Source organism: Capra hircus, chromosome 2, assembly GCF_001704415.2.
Source record: "Capra hircus breed San Clemente chromosome 2, ASM170441v1, whole genome shotgun sequence".
NCBI classification, from domain to species: domain Eukaryota; kingdom Metazoa; phylum Chordata; class Mammalia; order Artiodactyla; family Bovidae; genus Capra; species Capra hircus.
In genome coordinates this window covers 112619474-112644601 of record NC_030809.1, presented here as the reverse complement: position 1 = coordinate 112644601, position 25128 = coordinate 112619474, and the positions used below count along the sequence as shown (strand labels likewise).

Sequence of the window (25128 nt, the reverse complement as noted above, 5' to 3'; positions counted from 1 at the left end):
GGATCAAGGAAGCAACACAAACACTTGTGTACTGGATCCAGAAACATCAGCTGCAAGCCTGTGGCTAACCTAGAGGGACTTAGTGTAGAATGCCTAAATTGTCATTGTCTCGGTGGGTCAGGCAAAGATTCTTCTTGTCTTCTCTCTTGCTGGGGAAATCTGTCTTTTGTCTACAGTAAAAGATAGAAGAACACAACTGGAAGGATTAACATGTTTAACACTTCAAATGTGTGTAGAGCATTACAGTTTATAAGAAATATGATCAGTGTGCTTACATGATCATGTAACGCTCTCCACAAACCTGAAGGGTAAATATTTACAGAGGAGGAGACTGAGGGTCAGAGAGGACTTCTGCCCAAGGTTGTTCAGTGAGTAAATGGCAGGGCTTACATACCCAGACAGGGCTCTTTCCATTATCGCCACCCCCATGGCCCAAACAGTGGCTATAGTGATGACACACTAGTGCTTGGGTTCATGAAATTATTAGGAGTAACTGCATCTGGGAAGCAAAAATCCTAACAGGAGAGGTTTCTTCTTCTCTTTTCCCTCTCTCTCCCTTCCTTAATTTTTTGTTGAATTCCTAGCTTTCTAGAGATGACTCAGCTGGTCCAATCCTGAAACCTGATACTAAGGCAGGCTGACTGCCTGCCACTCTTCACGTATACTCCATAGCCTCCTGGAGCTAGAATTGACTGAATCCAATCAATTGGATTGGAAGATCCAGGAAGAGGCTTTCCCTGTTTTTCTTGTGAAAGTTACATATGTTTGCCTCTGGAAATAAACAAAAGGAAGCATTGATTTGTTTCACAAAGTCTTACCTTTCCTCTTTCAGGTATTTATTTACTAAGATGGAATGGGATTTAATAGCATTTTTATAGCTGAATCCTGGTATGTGCTCAAGGATTCGGCCCCTCCACAGACAACATACTATTCTATTCACCAACAGTCTGCTGAACCAGATTCTCAGAGGACACAGATAGGACTTTACATGTAATTGATTAGATGGTTACAGGTGAGGTACTGGGGCTTCTGTTTATCCCCATGACAACCTATCCAGGTGTTTAGAACATTTATGTGACTTTTAGATTTTATTTAACTCCTACAAAAAACAAGTGGAGAGAGAAAACTATATTCCCTTCAGATAGTAATCAAAGAATAAAGAACATCTCACCAGGCCCCTTGTCTCAATATGATGTCAAAAATGCACCCTAACAACAGTAACATTTCAAATCTAGTATATTCATAAATTCACATACATCAGAAAGGCTGCAAAAACCATTACTTTTTGTGGTTAAAGCTGGAGTCATAATGTGTTAACCATTTGATGGAGAAAGTCTAATGTGGAATAAAAATCTGAGTCTTCTCTGGCACAAATAACAGTTTAAAAGGATTACTAATGCATACCACACACATTTTTAACATATGAAGGACACTATTGAAAATACATACTTAGCTAATGTCTATGTCAAGAGTAGATTAGTAAAGAATATAAAATACATGATAATCTAATGATTTATTATCAAGAAATACATGTATAGAATAAGAATAAGGTCATGACCCATAATATCATGACAGCTGGATTCTGGTAAGAAGCAATATGGCTACTCGAATTCATGGGGAAAAGAGTCACAGAAAGATAATATGGTTCTGGTATCTGATTCTCGTACCTCATAGAGTGCTAGGTTAAAGTCTGTAAGAGATTCTGGAATTATTCCCTGAATTGTTACTTTCAACACAATTAAGAAAAGGCCAGAACAGTCAAAGTGGCCAAATGCATCACTCGGATACTAAGGTGATTTCAGATGATTCACAGAATCATAGAATCTGAGTTGTAAAAGTCCTCTGATGTTTGTCTCCTTCAACTCCTCCATTTTAGAGGCAAAGAAACATGTAGAGTGAGGTGAAGTGATTGTTCTGAAACTTATCAATGGGATTCTTAGAACGAGAACTCGGTTCTTACCTCCCTTCCCAGTACTCTGTTGACTTCTCTATGTTATTGTGTGTCTAATGTTATTCTTTCTTTATCCAAACATATATTATGCAGCAGAATTAGGTGACTTAGCATTTTGTTGGATAATGGAAAAATTTATCTGAGATACAGAACCTATCCCCCAAAGCCCTCAGAGAAGGCAAAGCACATATAGAAGACCAAGATTTAATGGTTGCAGCCTTCACGATCTGAGAACCAGGAAGGCAGGACCCCTCGGGTCTGAATAGACCCTCTCTGCTATAGTTTTAACCACTTCTCTTGTTCAATGCCTGTTGCTTTAGAAAAACGCTAAAATTACTGATGATTCAGATCCTAACGACGTTTCTCATTATGGTAATAAGAACTTTCACATCCAAGAGCATTAAATCAGAATCCTTCAGCAACATGGATGGACCTACAGATTATTATATTAAGTGAAGTAAATGAGACAGAGAAAGTCAAATATTATCACTTACATGCGGAATCTAAAAAAAAGATACAAAGGATTTACATACAAAATTGAAATAGACCCACAGACATAGCAAACAATCTTATGGTTACCAAAGGGGATAGAGGAATGGGGAGAGATAAATTAGGAGTTTGGGATTAATATGTGTGTGTGTGTATATGTAGTGTGTGTGTGTGTTGGTTGCTGAGTCATGTCCGACTCTTTGTGACCCCATGGACTGTAGTTCACCAGGCTCCTCTGTCTATATATACACATATACATATACATATTCAAATATTGTTTTAGTTTCAAGTGTAGAGCAAAGTGATTCATATATATGAATCACTTTGCTCTACACTTGAAACTAAAACAATATTTAAATTAACTATACTTCAAAAATTAAAAAATGAAAACAAATACAAAAAACAGAATCCTTAAGAGCAGGAACCATGTCTTAAACTCTTTGTGAATCTCTGCATTTCCTAATAAAGGACTGGGCACATGAAACATAAAAAGCCTCGAATGTTTACCTTAAACTATTCAATGACACTGTTTGGAGTACTACATATAATACTATTTTCTTCATACTTCTCCCCGCCCCCGTTCACCCCAATCCACAGCTCTTTAAAGTGAAAGTTGCTCAGTTGTATCTGATTCTTTGTGACCCCATGGACTATACAGTCCATGGAGTTCTCCAGGCCAGAATACTGAAACGGGTAGCCTTTCCTTTCTCCAGGGGATCTTCCCAACCCAGGGACTGAACCCAGGTCTCTCACACTGCAGGTGGATTCTTTACCAGATGAGCTACAAGGGCTAGGTAGCCTATACCCTTCTCCAGCGGATCTTCCCAATCCAGGAATTGAATCAAGGTCTCTTGCATTGGAGGCAGATTCTTTACCAACTGAGCTATGAGGGAAGCCCAAGTGAAAGTCACTCAGTTGTGTCTGACTCTTTGCAACCCCATGGACTATACAGTTCATGGAATTCTCCAGGCCAGAATACTAGAGTGGGCAGCCTTTCTCTTCTCCAGGAATCTTCCCGACCCAGGAATTGAACCCAGGTATCCTGCACTGCAGGCGGATTCTTTACCAACTGAGCCATAAGGGACGCTCTTTAAAGGGAAGCTCTTTAAAACTATCTAAATTACCTTTAATTCCATTTTGTTGAGATATTGAATAAACAACTTTATATTCAATGTCACCAGGTTAAGTCTACAACAAATACCAACTTCTGGCATATTTTTTATATAGAATATTTCACTTATTGGGTACTTAGTCTACAGGCTCACAGGCTTTTAGAATGACTAAATCTTCATTGAATCAGACCAACTCCTTTGACATCACAAAATCATGGATGAGGACAAACTGGATCTGCTTTCAACAAGGTATCTGGGCTGGGATTCAGAAGAGGTGAAGGCCACAGAGCCTTTCTACCCAGCCAACAGCAGGTTTAATATTCCATTGAGTCATTTTCCTCATGCCGGCTCTGCTGTTCAAACACTATAATTATTTCATATATTTTTACCTAGTTATTATCTTACTCACCACAGGCACCTGTAATTTTTCTGTATTTTTTTTTTTTACTGCTCATTTACTTATTCTTAATTCAGCTAATAATGGTTCCACGTATTCAAATTATCATGGGGAAAGTAAGTGAAAACCTCCTAGGATGTAGAGGCAGCAGATTCATTACAGCCTACAACAGGGAATAAAATATTATGTATACTTTTTGCAGTAAGTACATGCTAATTATGCAGCTATTTATAAAACACTTATCAACATTCAAACTGATACTCTTCAATGTTGTTGTTTTTTAAAACCCTGCTTTGCATGCAAGATCTCTGCTTGAAGCTGAAAACAAACTTTGGGGGTCATCTGCCCACTGACTCAACAAAGCTTTGCTATATTCTTTACCTTATGCTATATTCGTCTCGTGGCGTACAATCACTTGTTTTTAGAGGGGCAATATTTATAAGGGGCTTTAAGGTTTATAATGTACTTTCACACACATAGCCTTATTTGATCTTCACAACCTGGTGAGGAGGGTAGGGCAGGTATAATTACCCCTATTATACAGGCAGGGTTCAGGGAGGTTAAAGATAATTGCAAATAATATAGCTTATAGGATATAGGTTTTAAACACATGTCTCCTGACTTCAGAACGCTTGTTCTTCCCACTGTATTATGGGCCCCTTTACTACCCAGCTTGCCTTTTGAAGCACCTCCCCTCCCCCATCCTGAGCACTAAGTCTGTCCCTTCCTTGATGTGACATATGCTTGGGAACTCAAGTTCTGGAATTAGACCACCTGGGTTCATCTTGCAGCTTCCCCACTTTTCTATGAGACCAGTCTCTCCATCAGTAAACTTCCTAGGATAGCCGTTGAGGAGGAGATGAGGCAATACTGGTGAACCACTTAGAGCATATCTCCGACATACCAGGTGCTCAGTTAAAGGTTAGCGATCATCAATATTATGACCGCTCTACCTCTGGAAATAATTCAGAATCTTGAAATGGGTGGTTTTGGAATTCTTCACAAGACCTGGCATTCCTGGGCTGATCTCTGTGATTAACACAGCTGCTCCTCTGTCTATGTGCACCTGTTAACTTGGAGCTCACAGAAGCTCTTCCTACTTCTTATTTTCTTGCTCAGAATTTTTTTTTTTTTTCTCACTGATTTTCAGAATTCTCTGTTTTTAGAAGTCTCTAGTTCTTGGCTATTTTTAGTTTTAGGTAGTGAAAGTGAAGTCGCTCAGTCGTGTCCGACTCTTTGCGACCCCATGGACTGCAGCCCACCAGGCTCCTCCGTCCATGGGATTCTCCAGGCGAGAATACTGGAGTGGGGTGCCATTTCGGGGGCTTATACTCAGAGCAGAGCAGTTAGGACTTGGTCTAATGCAACATATTGCTTAGGTTCAAATACTGTCCCAACCCTTGTTTTTGTTGTGGTTCAGTCGCCCAGTCGTATCCTACTCTTTGCAACCCCATGGACTGCAGCATGCCAGGCCTCCCTGCCCCTCACCGTCTCCTGGAGTTTGCCCAAGTTCATGTTCATTGCATCTGTGATGCCGTCCAGCCCTCTCATCCTCTGACACCCTCTTCTCCCTCTGCCCTAGATCTTTCCCAGCATCAGGGGCTTTTCCATTAAGTCATCTGTTCACATCAGATGACCAAAATACTGGAGTTTCAACTTCAGCATCAGTCCTTCCAGTGAGTATTCAGGGTTGATTTCCCTTAAGATTGACTGGTTTGATCTCCTTGCTGTCTTAAGGGACTTTCAGGAGTCTTCTCCAGCACCACCGTTCAAAGGCATAAATTCTTTGGTGTTCTGCCTTCTTTCTGGTCCAGCTCTCACAATCGTATGCAACCACGGGGAAGACCATAGCCTTGACTATATGGACCTTTGTCAGCAGAGTAATGTCTCTGCCTTTCAACACACTGTCTAGATTTGTCATCGCTCTCCTGCCAAGAAGCAAGTGTCTTCTGATTTCATGGTTGCAGTCACCATTTGCAGTGATTTTGGAGCCTGAGAAGAGGAAATCTACCACTGCTTCCACCTTACCCCTTCTATTTGCCATGCAGTAATAGGGCCGGATGCCATGATCTTAGGTTTTTGTTTTTTTTTTTAGTCTTAAGCTGGCTCTTTCACTCGCCTCCTTCACCCTCATCAAGAGGCTCTTTAGTTCCTCTACACTTTCTGTCATTAGAGTGGTGTCATCCACATATCTGAGGCTGTTGATGTTTCTCCTGCCAATCTTGATTCCGGCTTATACCTCATCCAGCCCGGCATTTCTCCTGATGTGCTCAGCATACACTTTAAACCAAAAGGGTGACAGCAGAGAGCCCTGCTGTACTTCTTTTCTGACCATGAACCAATCAGTTGTCCCATACAGGGTTCTAACTGTTGCTTCTTGACCCACATACAGGTTTCTCAGGAGACAGGTAAGATGGTCTGGTATTCCCATCTCTCTGAGAGTTTTGCACAGTTTGTCATGATCTACAACCCTTTCTAGTAGGTACCTTGCTGCACATTATTTATCTGCTCAGTCTCACTTCCTTAATGTAAAAAGAGTACACATCTCCCAGGGTTAATATGAGGCTGAGAAAGACACACATAAAATATTTTGTAGAACAGCTGATAATCTTTCAAAGTCATTTTCTTTGAAAGAGGATACTATGTTCATAGCATCATCAAACTAAGGCTTGTTATTTGAAATAAACTCTCAAATTGCATACTTGCAGGAGTAAATTGCTCTCATAGTGACACATAGATCAAATATTTTTTCAGAAACCAAGTAAGGGACTAAAATGATAAAATTTGGCTCCAACAGAATTTAAGCTGACAATCTTCCTTAGAAATGCAAAGAATATTCCTAAAAACATGGCGTTAAGAATCTGATGCCCTTTTGTAAATCTTGGTTTACAAATTTTGGTTAGTGTTCCTCTTAGAGAATCCAACTCAGCTTATAAAGAGAACACCCCCAGATCATATTCACAAAGAAATAAGAGATGGATACTCTGCCTTTTCAATAAGGAAACCTATTGTATTTACTCTGTGTAAGGCAATTTTAGCTAAAACTCAGTGTTCAGTAAATATTTGTGGAATTATCTGAACAAAATGATGGAGTTTTATTTGCATATATTGATTTCAAAAGATCTACAGCATATACTGGTAGATGAAAGAACACATATGTTTAAAAAGCATGTATAACATGATCTCACACACATAAAATTATACATGTATATACTTTCTGAAAGATTTTTCATAATTCAACGATGAGACACCAGGTGAACTTTGTTCTCTTTTTCTGTAAATTGAATTTTTTCACAGTAAGAATGTTCTATTTTTAACGATGACCAAGCCATCTATATTTAGAGAAATGATATGCAAAAATTAATAGTAGAAAAATGGCTGTTTGTTTAGTAACAAAACATACATAATTATTTACAGTATGACCCATCCTTATATTTCAAAGCATATATCTAAACATATAGAAAAAAGACTGAAAGGCTACATATCAAAATGTTAACCATAATAATACCTGGTAAGGTTATAAGGGGCGGGGGGTTAATTTTCTTTTTAAAGATGACCAGAAAATTGAACTGTATTTTAAGTGCAGATTTTAAAAAGATTAAAGAAACTAGAGATGAAAAGTACAGAAATTGAACAAATATAATTTAAGAAACTCATTATAAAGCACTTGTATTCATCAGGCCAAATCATGTCCCAAGCATATCTAATGAATAGAGTCTCTCTCATTAGCACATAAAAGGCCTGAAATATTAATGTTAAACAGAGTTCTACCATCATCTCCTATGCTAAAAGCAAAATTGGAGGAGACGCACAATGTGGATTAAGGACAGAAAGACGCCAGTGGCTCAGAGCTCAAGTCTTTTCTGTACTAGTAATTACCTTTCTCTGAGCAAATCATAATTTTTCATTATCCTCGTTTATTGATTTGGAAAAAGAGCAGTGAAAATACTGGCTTCTTCATAGGGCTGCTATGAAAAGTCACACATATTAATAAGTACTTTAAACACACACACCAAATCAACGCACTTAATTTAAGTGCTTTAATGGAACGCAGTTAAGTATTTTACTATCCCCAAATCCCATAACAACATGGGTATTAGCCCACTTGTTCAGTTTTACATTCTAGCTCCCTGTCACACAAGGACATGGTGCTAAACAGTTTATAAGTGTTTTTTTTTCCCTGACTGTTCATCTTCTATTTCTCCACTTTCTCTATTTTTCTTTATAGGCAGCCTCTGAAAAACTATTCAGTGAAGTGCTTTGCCTTCCTTTGACCAAGACGTCACCCACCAGTCACCCAAGCTACTCCCAGGGATGTGGGAATGAGGCAAGGGCCCAGGAAGCTGAGCTGGTAAAGAATCCGCCTGCAGGGCAGGAGACCCCGTTTGATTCCTGGGTTGGGAAGATCCCCTAGAGAAGGGATAGGCTACCCACTCCAGTATTCTTGGGCTTCCCTGGTAGCTCAGCTGGTAAAGCATCTGCCTGCAATGTGTGAGACCTGGGTTCAATCCCTGGGTTGGGAAGATCCCCCAGAGGAGAGAACAGCTACCCACTTCAGTATTCTTGCCTGGAGAATTCCGCGGACTTTAGCCACCAGATTCCTCTGTACATGGGGTTGCAAAGAGTCGGACTTGACCGAGCAACTTTCACTTTCACTTTAGTCTAGCAGCTGTTCCTTCGTTGCCGCCCGCAAGGTTCCTTTCTAAGGCCTGGGCTCTAAGGATTCCTTCCATTCTCTGAGTTACCCCATCCTTATTGCTTAAGTCAGTTACAGTTTGTTTATGTTACTTATGATTGAAAAAGAAGCTTATGTAAGGAAGCTATATAGTATCTCTCTGGAGCCAAACACACTAGAAATTGAGTCCTTAACATGGTTTAAACACACTTAACACACATGATCTTCAAAGATACAGCCCTTTCCATTTGCCTGCCTGCAGCAGGATGCCTTCCTGGCCTCCCAGGCATTACAGGACAGTAATTCTTGTTTTATTCCCAGTATCTAAGGACCGGACTTAAGCTGTCCTATATGGCACCCACTAGTTACATGTGGCTATTTACATTTAAATTAATTGAAATTAAATAAAATTAACAATACAGTTCCTCAGTCATAGAACCCAATTTCAAGGCTAGTGGCTACTGGGCTGCACAGATACAGAACATATCTATCACTATATAAAAAAAAGTTCTATCAGACACTTTATTTGGTTTCAACAAATTAGGCCCACTTTTATTTTAGCCAACTGAAGCACAAATAAACATGTATCATGCAATAAATTTCCAAGAAATGTTTTGAAACTCTAAAGGATAAGCTTTTGAAAGAGTAAGTTGTGAAGGAAAACAGTGCCACACCCCAGGCTTGGAATCCTAACACCTGGATAAATCCTAGTTCTGCCACTTGCCTTGGACATGTTTGTTTTTGAAGCTCAGAATTCTCACTTTTAAATAAAACTGACACTAACCCAATAAACTCCTATAAGGATAAAGAGGTATAATATGGGTCAGTGGTGTCTGGCACGTGAAGAGTTGTTTCAAAACAGAACAGTTAAGAGAATCTGAGTTCTCATGTGGCAGGGTGTGAAGGGGGTGGTCTGAGGACGCTAGGTAGTGCAGATGGTACCCAACCATCCTGACTCCCTCCATCTCTGAGAAAAGTTAGAACTGGACATCACAGGCCTCCCTTGAGCCTACTGTCCACTTTTCCTGCCTTTGCCCCCCCCTCCACATCGCTACCCCCCACCTCCACACCTAGGCATGGCGCAGATTTCCCTCTATGATCTACTTTCAACACAGAGGTCAATGCTGTGAATGTTCTCAATCAATTCTGAAGGAGAACAAACTAACAAGGGAAGAAATAAAAATCTGCAAAAAGACTATCAGCTTAGTATTTGGGGCTCTGAGCTGTCAAGATGATATAACTTGGCCCATTATCTTCTCTCATCCTTCGTTTGGTTTTGTTTGCCTTAAGCTTATCAACATGCTAACTGTTGGGGAGAAAAAAAGTCTACACTCAATGGTGGTTTTAATTTTTCCTTCCAAAAATCTCAAAGGTCTAATAATGATTACCATGTATGAGCTAAAAGAGCACAGAAAGATCCTGAATGTGTTAATTTTACTTGAGAAAAACTGAATATGAGCCAGAAAGAGTTTATAATATATTTAAGTCTCATTAAACTGTCATTACTTGGAAGGATAGTTTCCAGGCAAATAAACACCCAAATCTCACTCTTGCAGCATCCTCTGAATAGCATATTCAACTCCAATCTCCTATTCTCACACCTTCTGTTGACTTCAAAGAGAATTATGAACAAGGAAATGAGAATCAGGTAGGGCAATTATAATTCTGAAAAAGGAAAACATGCCAACATTGATTGGATTGCTTAGAAAAAAAGAAAGCTATTCTCCTTCCATATACTTAGCTGCTCAAAAAGGCCAAAGTGTTTGGGGGCCTGCATTTTTGCTGCTTTAAAAATAAAGCAGAATTGGAAAATACACTTTCACATTCCCCCAAAGTTGAGGGTTCCACTCATTAATGATATTCACTTCTTTTATTCAGCTTCTGTCTTCTGAATGTTCCCTCTGCCAGACACTGTGCACCAGCTGGTCAACCACTGAAATGCTGCCCCCCAAATAAGCTCAAGAGCAAGTTACCTAGAGGAACCACCATTAGAATTTCAAGTTTTGTATCCTTGACATAAGTCAATGGGATAATAATAAAAACAGCCATAAAGGGATAAACATCAGTATCTAGAGGACAGGGTTGACTAGGATAAATGTGAAAGAAAAGTGGCCCCACAATGATACCTTGTATATATCTCAGCAGGTCCGCAGTCTGATTAAACTACAGCTTAGAGGGACACAAACAAATCACGGTCCATCCTGCCAGGCGCAAAGTCTGTCTCCAAGCCTAGGATGTGATCCCTAATAATACTCCCTAATAATAGTCTTCGCCATCACCTTTGGTAGTCTACCTCCCAGGTGTGTATATTTCTCATCAGCATCAGCTTCCTTAGGTAAATTGGCTCATGTTTCTCTACACAGGTAATAAGGAGAAAATCCTTAAACACGGCACATGAAAACCATGCCGAGGAGAGATCAGAAGTCTGTGTGTGTGTGGGGGTGGTTAGGCAGGGAAACTGCTGATGTTTCAGAGTTTGACAAGTGCAGAAAGCATAATTCTGCCTCAGTCATGACTTACCTTGAGAGCATGGGATGAAATAATGGCCTTATACATGGGGGGGTGTTGTCAAGGGAACAGACTTTTCACAACAAAAGGATATTGGGCCACCAGAGCTGGGCAAAGCTGGGTATTTGGCATAAAAACACAGTGCATCATAACAAAGTCATTTAAAACAGAATCTGCAGGGGAGGAAAACAAAGCAGAGAAGGAGTTACATTCTTGTAGAAATGTTGAGGAAAGCAAGAGTATCTATTCAGTTGTTCTTGGCCAATGGTTATATGTTGGCTTGGGGTATTGTGGTTTTACTACATGAAGAAGCATGGCATATGAAAATAAAAAGATGAACAGAGCTTGAGATCAAAACTCAATTTCCTTAGGACAGTGGACAAAAAGTACAATAAGTTTAAAAAGAGACAGACTTGTAATAATGGCGCTGGTCACCTTAGCTACAATAAATGAAAAAAATACATATATAATTAAAAAAACCACACATGAGCAGTGCCATGTATGCAGAATTAAGATATGGTCACTTCTTTGTCTATTTCACACCATCTGTGTTTGGTCAATGTCTATTTTCTTTATTGCTTTTCTACCTTCTATTTCTAGAAGGATCAATAAAAGGTGAAAGGGTGATAGAATTATGGAAAAAGGACATGGTAAGAGCAGAGAACTGGTGAGGGAAACAAAAGCAGCCAAAAATAAAAAAAGAAAAAAGAAAAAACCTGTGAGCAATAACTGAAGCAAAACAAAAGCTCTCTAGTAGATTAAAGTGGTATATGTCTTATACATGAAGCTGTTTTGTAGATAGGTAAGCAGGGAGATGGCAAAAGAAATAAGGCAAGTCCCCCCAGACATGCTTCATTTTGAATCTGATGCTGGTTCTTCATTGCAAAGACAATATTATCCAGGCAACCTTAAGGGGAAAGCACATAAGGCAGCTCTAAAAGCCTTAAGAATACACGTGTTGAAGTTTTGGAATTCAAGATGCAATGGGGGTTTTCAATTAAAAAATGAACCGCCATGGCTGAGATCTGTGAAACTCACAGAATTTTTCAACTAGAAAATGGTGAGAAATGCAAAAATTTTAACTATATATACTGAATTTCCAGTGTCTGTGTTTTAAATTAACAAAATTATCAAAGTTGGAATCAGCGACTAAAGGTTTAATCATTACACTCATTTAAAAAAAAACCTAATAATTGTCATACAACATTATGTAAGTTTAAAGTACACAATGTATTGATCTGATACCCGTATATATTGCAATCTGATTACCACCTTAGCTTTAGTTAATATCTCTGTCATGCCACACAATACCAGTATACTTAAAAACAAAATGAGAAAAAAAACTACAGGAAATAAAGTTCAGTATTAAAATATGATGGGAACTTAGTTCTAATATCAAAAATGGAATGGTCAGGAGCCGCAGCCTACACGATAGCCATGCCATGCGCTGATTTCTGGGCTTCAAGTTTTTAAGAAGCAATCATCCAGTCCCCTCCCCTTTCAGAAGTGACTTTAAAAGGAAGAATATGTTTGTTCTTCACGGGTAGTAAAAGTCTTACAGATCTTTTCTTAGATACCATCGTCTCTAATGCACTAGCATGTTCCTTTTTGGTCAAAATCACTTTAGAGAAGATGCTGGTTTTTTTTATTATGCAATCACACATTCTGGGCTACAGTTAATCAGAGGGGAAAAATCTGCTGTATTTTTCCTGACCTCAGGTCCTAGAAATATGATTTATTTGAGGTTATGTTTGCTTCTTGGAAGCAAGCTATCCCCTTGTAACTGATCCCTTCAGGATTTCCTTTTTCAAGAAAAGATCTTACCACATTCTCTTTGCTCAGACATCTTCAACCGCTTCCTCATGCTTAGCTTCACATCTAACACACTTGAAGATCTGGACCCTAATTCCTAGGCCCTATCTTCTCTCCGACAGTTTGGTGTTCACGAGAGTCTAGCACAGCCAGAGCATCTGGTCCTTCTTGTTTGTTTCTGGGTCAGCACTCATGTTGCCCCTTAGGATGAAGGCTTCCATCTCCAGTCTGTAGTCACTGATTACCAGCCTTCCTTCAGGGACATTTCAAAGCTATTTCCTCTGTGACTCTCTGCCTGGTTCCTCTCAGACTTTTGATCAAGCTGTTTGCATATTCCTTTTTGTCCTCCAGGAGGTTATGAGCTTTCTGAGGACAGGAGGGTGCTTTCTTATTCACATTGCTTTGTCCATAGCATCCAGCTTAGCACCAGCCCAAGAAGATCCTCAACAAATACTGAACTGAAAATAAGTGCTCTGGAAACAGATCCTGACTTTTCTATCTGCTACGCCCCAATTAATTCACTACATTAAAAACCTCAGACAGTCTATTTACACAAAATAAGAAACTAGAATGAGAAGATAAAATAAGAAGGTAGTCAGCGGTAAATACTTTTAAAGGAATAATAATAACAACAACAATAATGCTAACTTTACCTTGAATATAGTACAAAGATGACAGAAACAGATTTTGAACCACCACTAAGAGTTTTGGACAAATATTTGAACTTTTAGTGAGAAATCTTCTATGGAGCTCAATGCACTTAAAATATTAGCCTATTATTCTGAGAGACAGGACAGTAGCAAATTATTTTTTTTTAAAGAGCTGAATGTGGGCTGATCCAAAGTCACACATAAGATGGTAACCAAAGTAGAGAAGCATATCAAGCTCTAATAGCAACAGTTCACTGGTGAGATTTATCTCATTCACCATCAAATCTCTGTGTAATAGTTAACATGGCTAGTTCATTGAACACTGGTATTATTAGTTGATTTTTTTTCCTCCCCATAAGATATGCTGAAGTCCAAATCCCCAGGACCTCAGAATGTGACCTTACGTGTAATTGGTTAAGATAATGAATATGGAACCTAATCCAAGATGATTGGTGTCCTTATAAAAAGAGGAAATTTGGACAGAGAGACAAATGCATGGAGAGAAGATGGTGTGAAGTGACACAGGGAAAATACCATGTGAAGATGAGGATGAGCGATCCCTCTACAAGCCCAGGGGTGCCAAAGAGTGCCATCAACCCACCCCTCAGCCCGAAGTCAGGCGAGAGATCTCAGACTCTCCCCACAGCCCTTGGAAGGAACCAATACTGCCGGCACCTGGATCTTAGACTTCTAGCCTCTTGGACTGAGAGACATGCAAGCCACCCCAGATAGTGTTACTTTGTCACAGCGGTCCTAGGAAACTAATATGTGTACAGTTCCACTCTGTGGCAGTCCAAGAATCTCAGAAAAAACCACTTAACTCCCAGTTGGAGCAAGATTGTGACTTTTATGAAGGCAGCTTCTAATCCTTTACGGAAGTAGACAGAATTTAAATTATAACCAAATGGTTACCTATGGAAGATGGGATTTAAATGATAACTTAAGAAATGCCATTGGAAGGCTACCCCTAACATGTATGAATGAGATTGGGCCATCTACAAAGCACAGCCAGGATGAGCAGGCAAAGTAGGGTTTGCAGGATGCTCTTCTAATGATCTCACACATGACCCGTTTCTAAAACTGCTGTTGATACAGTACTGAGAATGAATTCAGAATTTGTTCTTTTTTTTTTTTTTTTATAATGCTCTGCTCAGATTTAATGGATGTAACTCTTCTAGGTGTTTACCTGTTGCTTCATTTAAAGCTGGCTCAAGGCGTATCGTTTCTAGAAAATGCTCTAAAATTTTTTCAGGTGTTCCTGACATCACAGTATACCTGGACGAGAAATAAAACCATCATTAATTTTTCAAAAGTGGGCAAATCATTGATATATAGTTTTTTACATATCTAAAGATTTTTTGAGATCCCAGAGAACCATACTGACTCAACTCATAACCCATATGGTAAAAAAAAAAAAAAAAAAGATCATGTACGTCATCAAAATCACACAGGAAGGCAACAGAAAAATCACAATTGAAGTAGTTACTAAAACATTCTTCTTTTTTTCCATACATGAGACTAAACTTCTTGGAGAGTAGCTCCAGCAGGCTGGGAACTTCAGCCTTGCTCCACGGGGAATGAAAGCGAACATGTAAATCCCAGGGCAGCTCAGGGCTAGGGGAAGTGACAATAAACTAGGTTATCCATATATGGGTTACTTGTTGCAAAATTTCAGCCCGGTACTGGATTCCCCTGCCTATTTCTGGAATGCTGCGTATCTCCCAACTGTACACTGGAATGTACTTTGGAAATGCAGCTAAAAATAAGAGAAAACAGACCCCTAAAACACCAACAAGCAAACAACCTCCCATAACACTGAACAGGAAATAAATCAGCAGTAGAACGTCCATATAGTTTCAATGTCAAAGATAAATTATTTGGCAGGGTGGGGGATATTAGGCATTATATCAGGAGATCCAGCCACGAAATCCTTTAATCAACAAGGGAGGATGTATTTTTTTAAACGGAGTGTGGGTTATTTCAAAGTCATACTCAAGACTGTCATAGGCAAAATACTTTAGGGTGATCTGGGTGGTCCTGTTCCAAAGTTCAGACTTTGCTTCTCTGCTCGGCATTTACACTTACAGCAAAATGACAAGAAAGGAAAACAAAATTCTCTCATGTTTAGAAAGCAGTGGTAGGATTCAGTTCCAGGAGAATTCCATTTTCTTCTCCTCACCAATATCCCTTCCCTGCCTGTTTGAGACCCTGGAGGAAGGGTCTTGAGATCCCAAGAATACCTCTAATGTATGAAATCTCAGGGTCTTATCCTCTTGCCTGAGGAAGGGAGGAAGAGGCAATCCAACATAACGACCCTGTGCATATGAACATGCAGTGAGTGAAACCACTCTGGTTTTAAATGAGGTAGCAAACTCAGTCTATCTGGGAGGCAACTGTTACTTACACTTATTGGGCATGTGTTATGCGCACGTGTGTTGTGCGTGCCCACATGTATGTGTGCCTGCACTCAGGACCAAAAGGAAGCTGAAGAGTTCAATCTTTGAAAAGAATCTGGCTTTGCAGCCTATGAGAGGAGCCAGGAATAAAAAAGTCTACTTCAAACGGCTGACCCTTTTCTCAAAGTAGACAGGGTAGAAGAGGGTTTTTCCTCTTACAGGCAATGACTATTTGAGGGCTTCCCTGGTGGCTCAGACTGTAAAGAATCTGCCTGCAATGCGGGAGACCCGGGTTCAATCCCTGGGTCAGGAAGATCCCCTGGGAAAGAGAATGACTACCCACTCCAGTATTCTTGCCTAGAGATGCCCAAGGACAGAGGAGCCTGGCAGGCTATAGTCCGTGGGGTTGCAAAGAGTGGGACATGACTGAGCAACTAACACTTGCACTTTCATTTGAGGGAAGGAGAGGGCATATCTATAAATGACTTTCAATACTTCAAGGGCTACATTACATAAACCAGTTACTTTCTATTCCACATGGCTTTGGGCAGCTGTTGCTACTAAGCTTCCAGCTCTATAGCTGGCCATGTGACTCACAGATCAGTTTGAAATTGCTTCCCTTGCCAAAAGTTTAACTCTAATAGAAGGTTGGCTTCCCATCCTGGTATTCTTGGTTAGGACATCCATTAGCTAGGGTATGTTATCTGGTCAAAAAGAATAAAAGTTTCCCTGGGTGGCAGTCCTTCATGCTATTATCCCACTAGTGAGAGAAAGTGGTGTCCCTATTGTCTGCCCAGCTGTCAATCAGAGGCATTAGGGCATCCGTCTGTTTCTGCCAAAGGCTCTCTCTGGTGGTACAGCTGCCTGGCCTTATCCTTTCCCTCTCTGCAGCTCCACAGAAGGGGCTGACATTCTCTCAGAGCAGGGCACTCTGAAGCTGGGAAGCGGGCAGGGAGCTTCTGGCTTGTGATCTGGCAGGTCCAGGCTTAGCTGAAAGACATGTCTGCTTTGTTTCAGGCTGGATGCTGCCAGATGCCTATTGCTTGCCCTTTGTTTAAATGGAGGACTTGAAGACCAGATGGTACAGCTGTTTTCAGTTTACTGCATGAAGAAGCCACTCTAGTGCACGTTAGAGAGAACCCTGACAGGTCAGGCTATCCAAGCTAAGGTGAGGTTTTAAACCTGTGACAGAAAATCTCCTGACACCAAGTTTGGAAATGAGGACACTTCTGCCTGCACCTAGAACCAAAAAGGAAGTGGAGGAGGGTGCCTGACAGAGACCATCTTTCTGCAAACAGGATGGAGCTGAATGTCTGGGTGGTTGATAGTCTAAGGAAAATGTAACACGTTAACTGAAACAGGAGTAGTCATTTCAAATTCCCTCTTATTACAACCACATAACCACACAGTGGAAGATATCCAAAATGGTAATGTTTGAGGGCTTCATATAGTTTATCTATCATGAGAAGTACTGTCTTGCTATTGACATTGTAATATCACACTCAGAGTTGAGTGGTTTGAGGAGAGTCAGGTGGCTTTCAAAGTTTAAAATGCAGGGAGTGGGTTCCAGGACCTCCACAGATACAAAAATCCATGGATGCGCAAGTTCCCTAAATAAAATGGGGTAGTATTGCATATAATCTATACATATTCTCATATACTTTAAATCATCTCTATATTGCTTTTAGACCTAATACAATGTCAATGCTATGTAAATAGTAGTAGATACAATATAAGTGCTATTTAAACAGTTGCCAGCATATGACAAATTCAAGTCTTGCTTTTGGGAAATTTTAGGAAACTTTTTCCCCCAATATTTTCCATCTGCGGCTGGTTGAATCTGTGGATGTGGAAACCAAAGATACAGAGGGCCAACTGTATGCATAAACTGCTCTGGATTTCTCAGGGTAAAAGTGAATCAGAAAAATAATGTTATCAGCCCCAACATGGTGACCCTCTTTGAGCTGAAAAAGGTTAATTTCTGAGGATACAGAGGTACTAACGTACCCTAAACTTTAAAGCCACCCATAGACACGGTTGTTCCCATGTCTTCCAAGTTGTCCAGAACGTCAGTCAAAACTCACTTACACGGCCCCCACTTTCCAACTCTTGGCTTGGGAAAATTCAACCTGGAAAATGACCCCTTGGAAGAGAGGCTTTTTACTCTTCTTGATTGGCATGGTGCTCTGTTTTGTACGCCTGATATTTCCAAAACGGTGTACTGTGAATATGCACATGTCTTTGAATTATATAAGGAATGCATACAAATTGGTCTACCAGACACAAATAAGGAGGTATTCGATTGACCAAAAAGTTCATTTGGGTTAAAAATCTGAATGAAATTTTGGGCCAATCCAACTATAACAGAAATCAGATCCAGGCCTAAAATAAAATTAATATATGTGGGCTCTCTTTTTCCTTTTAGTTTGAGTTAATAAAAAAATCTATATTTGGAGAGCACTCTGAATACAGTGCTGTTATAACTTGCAAACCCTTTTGATCACTGCCCCCACCACACCATGAAGAGGTGAGGGAAGGGGGCCTTCTGAGGACATCTTTAAGGTTACAGGGAATTTTCAAGGCTTACTTTTTCAGGTAACAAAATTTTCCTGAGACATCTGAGGCATTATCAAAGAATGTAGATGATCACATAAAACGGTCTAGTTATATTTAAGAGCAACAAAGAAAATCCCTGGGGGTAGTCCCAGCCTTCACATTAAAAAAAAAAAATGTTTTCATTCTTATCCTCCTTTGTTGGCTGGAAGGACAATTGTTGAAAAACATTTGCACGAGAACATTTTTCAAGAATTTATAGTTAGTGAAAAGTAGAAAAATAAAGAATTCTGGACAGTAATTTTATAGGTTTGTAAGCGAAAAGTTTGTAATATAGTCTATTTTATGTCAGCCCTTTTGAAATATACTGCTTTGCAACATTTAGTAGATAATGTTAAAGATATATTTATATATTAGTAGTATATTTTGTTAGAGTAATTTGTGAGGCTAAAGGAACACAGACTCAGAAGTTGCTCAAGCTGGACTTGAATGCAAGCTCTATCATTACCAGTGTTGTAATCCTGGGCAACTAACTTACTTCTCTGAGCCTAAAATTTTCCACCATTCATTAAAAGAGGTTGTAATTAGGATTAGATAAAATATGCAAGATACACTATGGCTCTTCAGTAACATTCTGTTTCTTCCTCTCTTCTTTGCAGATATGTTGACTCATCCAGATGAAATGTCTGAGCCTTAGGCTTTCAGTCTAAACAATAAAAACTCATCATTTATGGTGAGTGGGCTGATTAATGGGAACAGCCCATTTACTTGGCAAACAAAGAGAAATACTTGGGATGCATTCTTTTCCAACACAGTCTTTGGCCACATGTCTTTAGCTACAGAATTGGTGTTTTTATTACTCTAAGATTAAAAATTAATCTTTATTTTTAAAATAAGATTCTGTAATTTTCTTCCATTTCTTAGAATCACATTTCCTAATTCCTCTGTCTTACTATTCAAATGTTGATACATTTGATTAAATCTCATGTAAGAAGCTGTAGCAAAAAAAAAAAAGAAGCTGCAGCAAAAGATGGAACTGAGGACACATATACTGAAAAAGAATCAGTTAAATGGGTGATCTGATGTTAAATGGGAAGCAAATACCCTTCTGAAATTTGCAGGAGTAACTACGGATGAGGTCTAATGTATGGTTCCGGCCACGGTCAATAGACTGTTTCATATATGAAGTCTGGGTTTCCATCAAAGATGCTTATGCAGATAACAAGACGAAAACACTTCTTGAGAAATCCTACATATGAAATTCAAATGCCAAAGGTTCTCCACACCCAGGGGCCTGTGTGTCCCTCAAGCTGCCTGGCATTCCTGTCCCTATTGTTCTTACCGATGCCTTCTGCTCCAAAGCTACTACAGTCGAGCATAGTATAGAGGAGGCATGCTTAGAGTAGGGGAATATTCTGTCTGGAATTAACTCCAGGCAGCACCAAGCTCGACGCAGTGCCAGAAACATTATCCTCCACAAGATGTGTGATTAGTCAATAGAGAGAAAAAAACAGTCACACAGGCTGCCGTCTTCCACAAGAAAAGGAGAACGTGCTATTGTAGAGATGATGATACCATGTGAAAAGGTTAATCATAGTCTGGCAATTGCAGTGTTGGAGGCAAACCTACTTTTGCTGAGGCTGTGAGTTTCCTTGATTAGAAGCCCTGTTCCCTGCTGGGACCTTCTCCAGCACCAAGACATCTTGGTCATGTTCTTTAAGTCTGACTGTATTCGCCTCAACGTCCTGCAAATACAAATTACACCACATACAGATGTTGCCGTTTTCTCAGACAATGACAAAAATTTCAAATGCTTCAGAAACTCATTTTCTGCTTGTGATGCTAATTGTTGCGTCTACAAATTAAGTCATTTTCAAAGTCAAGGGCTGGAACGGTCAGAGAGGACCAGATGAGGTTGGAGGCACGTGGTTTTAAAAAGCTACTTTTACCCACGATTCAGAAAATCAGCAGAGGAGAGAGGAGTGGCTGTGCTCAGAGGAACCTCTGGGAGAGGGCGGTACAGCAAAGAGAGATGACCCAAGCCACTTAGTCTCTATAAAGCTATGTGGCAAATAGCACTCCACTCCACAGAGTTGTTGCATTCTCATCATCTTCTGAGGGCATATAGTTTTCTTAGGAGTGGCATGTTTTTAAAAATCAAAAGACTTTCAAAACTATCAGTTTGAAGCTTGTTAAAAATATTGTTCAGGTACTCTGAAAAATTTTATAGAGTACATCCATGATAATGGTCCTAATCTGATTCTTTCAAAGAATTTTGTGGCTGAGTATAAATTCCATGTGTGTAAACTTTCAAAAGTGTAAAGTTCACATTTCAAAGTCATTTAAAATAATTTATTTAAAAAATTTAGTGTGCTTTTTCTCATCCTTTGGCTCCTATTTGAAGACATAGGATAACAACCAAGTCAAATTCCATATGGTGGGGTTTTTTCCTGTATTATTTAATTTTTAACTTAATTTTGCTCACATTAAGAGAATATATTCCTAAAACAAAGTTTGTTGTCAGGAATCTTGCCACGAAAGGGTAGGGATAGGTGTCCACACATAAGGAATGGGAATGAGATTGTAAATCATCATTAAATAACACCAAAGTTACCAGAAAGCACAGAAGGTGCATTTAGGATTTTAGCGGAGGACTCAGAAGGATGCTCAGGCTGGGAGGGGCAGAGGGGAAGTCTGCTCTGTGAGCTGGCAGGGATGGGATAAGAGCAAAGTGATCCTGGAGGGAACAGTCTCTTTGGGTGAGGGGGAGAGACCATGGCCACCTGAAAGGCCAGGACCGCTGGCACACTGTTAGATGCCCAGCAATCCACAGTCAGGCCTCCACCTCTTAAGCTGGATTGGCCCTCCCAAGGGACCAGGAGCTGGATGACAGCGAGAACCCAGGGACCATCTATTCTAAATGTCACCCACTCTCACTAACACTGTCACAAGCTTCCATCTACCACTCCAACTATTCTTCTCCTACTTGTCGAAGTCTGAAATTCCTTGAGGGTGAATCAATTGGATGTAACGTACTTGAAATGAAAATGCTTGGTGGAATAACCATGGTGGACATTAACTGCCGCTAAAATGTAGTTACTAAATAAATTCAGAGGGTGGGAGAGGATATAAGGTTCAGATCTGGGAAGAGATAGGAGGTTTAGGATAGAGAAACATATGGAGAAGGAGGAGAGGACAGACACAAAAGGGGAAGCCTAGGATAGCAAAGAGAAATGACTCAGACTGTGATATTTTGCCAAGGCATCTCTGTGTTTTAATGCTCATGAACTGGTTCAGGTGTGTGCAGGGTTATTTGGTCTGGAACAGTGTGACATATTTACAGCTTTACTAGAATATCACCTCTGAACCCCAGAACCCACACCAGCACACTGAACATACCAGGTCTGTAAGCAAGGCTCTTTGGCCCTAGAGCATTCATTAGTCACTGCGCTGCTCGAATAACACTACATCAACCCTTCACTTATCAGGCAAAAGTGGAAACAGGGAGCCCCTCAGCCACACTGCGCCTCAGACTCACCCTCAGGATCCGGTTGAAATCCTCCTTGTCTACTCTTAAGAAATGGCAGTTATCTTCTCTCAAGACGATGGAGGCAGCTCTCGGGGCATCATTCACTAGGGCTAACTTGCCAAAGTCATCGCCCTCATGCAGGGTACAGACCACACCCTGGAGAGAACAAATCATGCAGATGAAGGTGATCCCTGGAACAGGACACACACCCACCCGCCTCACACCACAAGCCCCCCTGCCCCGAAAATACTGAATATATATCAACAGGCTGTACCCAGAGATGTCACGGGGGAGGGGATCACAGAATCACATTATAGTGTTTCATTTTTCTTTCATTGAGTAATATGTGCTAGGATCTAACTTACATATCTACTTTATCATCCATGAGTCCCAGAAAGTTCAGTGTTACTCTGAGTATAAAAACTTGGATAATATATGATTAGAGAGGCCATAATGTCTTTTCTACATTGAGTAACAATGGTGTAGCAAGTTTAACTATAGTATTACACTGTTAATACTTAGAGCCAGTAGTAAATGCAGCATGATAAGGTTTCAAAAGAAAAAAATATATACCTTGCCATAAATGACTACATTCACTGATCCTTTTAGAATAATGTACCAGGAGGTGCCTTCTTCCCCTTGGTTAAATACTAGATACAAAAAGAAAAAAAGACTTATGACAAGAATAGAAGCACATCAATATAAATTACAGCTTATCAAATCATCATTTTAAAGGCCTCAGAATTATGCATTTAATTCCAGAAGGGGGAAAAAAAAAGCTAGCAAATACTAACTTATTCAGGTGGAACATTACTTCCTTTTCTTCAGAACATGAAATAAACAGGAACACTGTACTCCTTGCTATGTCCTACAGATATATGTTTACTATTAATTCTCCAGCAATCCATTCCTTAAAGCAATCCACTTGCCTCCACAATTCATCAAAACTTACTAAGCTATAGAACATAGTTTTTAAAAGTAATCTGACCAATAACATGAAGTTTGTTATCATTTAGTCGCTCAGTTGTATTCAATTCTTTTCTGACCCCATGGACTGTAGCCCGCCAGGCTCCTCTATCCATGGAATTTTCCAGGCAAGAATACTAGAGTGGGTTGCCATTTCCTTCTCCAGGGGATTTTCCTGACCCAGGTGTCAAACCCACGTCTCCTGTATCAGCAGGCAGATTCTTTACCATTGAGCCACCAAGAAGCCCAGTGTGAAGTCTGAAAACATGCAAATCAGCACTACATACTGTTGATGGATACATATCTACATATATTTTTTAAAAAATGGGTTGGAATGATTACCACATGATATAGGGTAGGAGTTACCTTGGAGAGGAAAAGAGAAGAATGAGATAAAAAAGGAAACAGAGACTCTTCAGATGTAGGATTTCATTTTTTAGAAAATATAAAAAATGAAAATATGAAAAAATAGAGTGTCAGGTTAGTACTTGATAAAAGTGTTTTTAAAAAAGGGTTTGTAACACTCTCCAGTGATTCATCTGAAATACTTAAATATTTCATAATAAAATGAAAACTGTCCAAAAGATTGAAGGAAAAGCACAAAAGAAGTTGTAAGTCACCAGTAATATAAACATTTTTTAAATGTTAATGTGAACATTTAAAAAATAAAGAAAAAACATTCTTATTAAAGTAACTATCGATATTAGATGTACACTTTTGAAGACTAAAAGTAAAATATTTGAAACATCGATGTTAACTCTCTTTGCTTTTACAGTTCATGGTCTCTGTTTGTTTGACTAACACAACTCAATCTGAAGAAAGAGCAAGATTTTCCAAAGACGGTCTCTTCGAAAAGTTAACAGGTATCCATTAAAAATGTTTTCTATGTTTCATTAGGTTAAGGTAGTATCAGTTTAAGTGGTGTGAAATTTTTCCTTATTGTAGAACTCCCGAGAAACAGAGCATGCTGGTTTCCAAGAAAAATTAGAGGAGGCGTTTTGTGTCTTGAATACCCCACTCACCATGTTTTCCAAGAATGGTTTTGTAGGAGGAGTGGGAAATGCTAGTCGAAATAATTCTGCTCACATTTATTAATATGAAATTTCAGTTTCTTAAGAGGCCCTCTGGCTTCCCTGGTGGGCTCACACAGTAAAGAATCCACCTGCAATGTGGGAGACCTGGGTTCCATCCCAGGGTGAGGAAGATCCCCTAGAGGAGGGCATGGCAACCCACTCCAGTATTCTTGCCTGGAGAATCCCATGGACAGAGGAGCCTGGCGGGCTACAGTCCATGTCTGAAAGAGTCAGACACAACGGAATGACTTAACACTTTCACTTTTAATTTCTTGCTCCCAAATATGATCATAGAACTAAACACGACATACTTACTGGAGAGATACTACACAGTGAAAGTGAAGTGAAGTTGCTCAGTCGTGTCCGACTCTGCAACCCCATGGACTGTAGCCTACCAGGCTTCTCAGTCCATGGAACTTTCCAGGCAAGAGTACTGGAGTGGGTCGCCATTTCCTTCTCCACTACATAGTAGTACTACATAAATCTCTGGGCAAAGAAATTCTCTCAGGCTTGGAGTTGATAGTGGACGCGTGAGAAGCAAGCAGGAGAGTACGCTATTCTAAGTAGCCTCTCAAGAGACAGATTAGGTCTTCCCAAGCCACAAAACTGAAGTGAGGTCACTGTGTGAAGGTTTTGCTTGCACTCTGCTCTGAAGACAGTGTGACTTCATCCCACCCTCTTTAAACACGACCTTGAGCCAGCAGGGGAGGGAACAAGTGGAGATGCTGGCTGGTAAGCCCTCCCGTGCTGGTACCTGACACCCACCAGCCACAGCCATGCTGGGAATAATCACGGGTCCAGAAAAACAAACGCGCCATGTGACATCCTGGCAAGTCTGTCTCAGGCCTAAGAAAAGGGAGCATTTACAGTCAGGCTCCAGGGGCACACGCTCAGGAGGGGGCACGCCAGGCACCGCGCACCATTACAGCCTTCACTTACACACAGTCCCTCCTTTGGCATGAGACTCAAAAATGAGAACCGCTGCCAACTCCCGTTTCACCTAGAAGAAAAAGAGAA

The 25128-nt window shown here is 40.1% G+C and overlaps 1 protein-coding gene across 5 annotated transcripts in view; it reads right to left on the bottom strand.

The window, feature by feature from the left end:
• The window catches only part of RAPGEF4 (Rap guanine nucleotide exchange factor 4), a 329561-nt gene that overhangs the window by 40914 nt on the left and 263519 nt on the right, over positions 1–25128 (bottom strand). For all 5 annotated transcript variants that reach the window (XM_018064697.1, XM_018064706.1, XM_013968813.2 and 2 more), the window contains 6 exons: positions 25051–25111; positions 22646–22722; positions 22082–22228; positions 20173–20288; positions 14781–14869; positions 11227–11305 (listed from right to left, as the gene is read on the bottom strand). In XM_018064697.1, coding sequence (XP_017920186.1) covers positions 11227–11305; positions 14781–14869; positions 20173–20288; positions 22082–22228; positions 22646–22722; positions 25051–25111 — 569 coding nt within the window. The remainder of the gene's footprint in view (positions 1–11226; positions 11306–14780; positions 14870–20172; positions 20289–22081; positions 22229–22645; positions 22723–25050; positions 25112–25128) is intronic.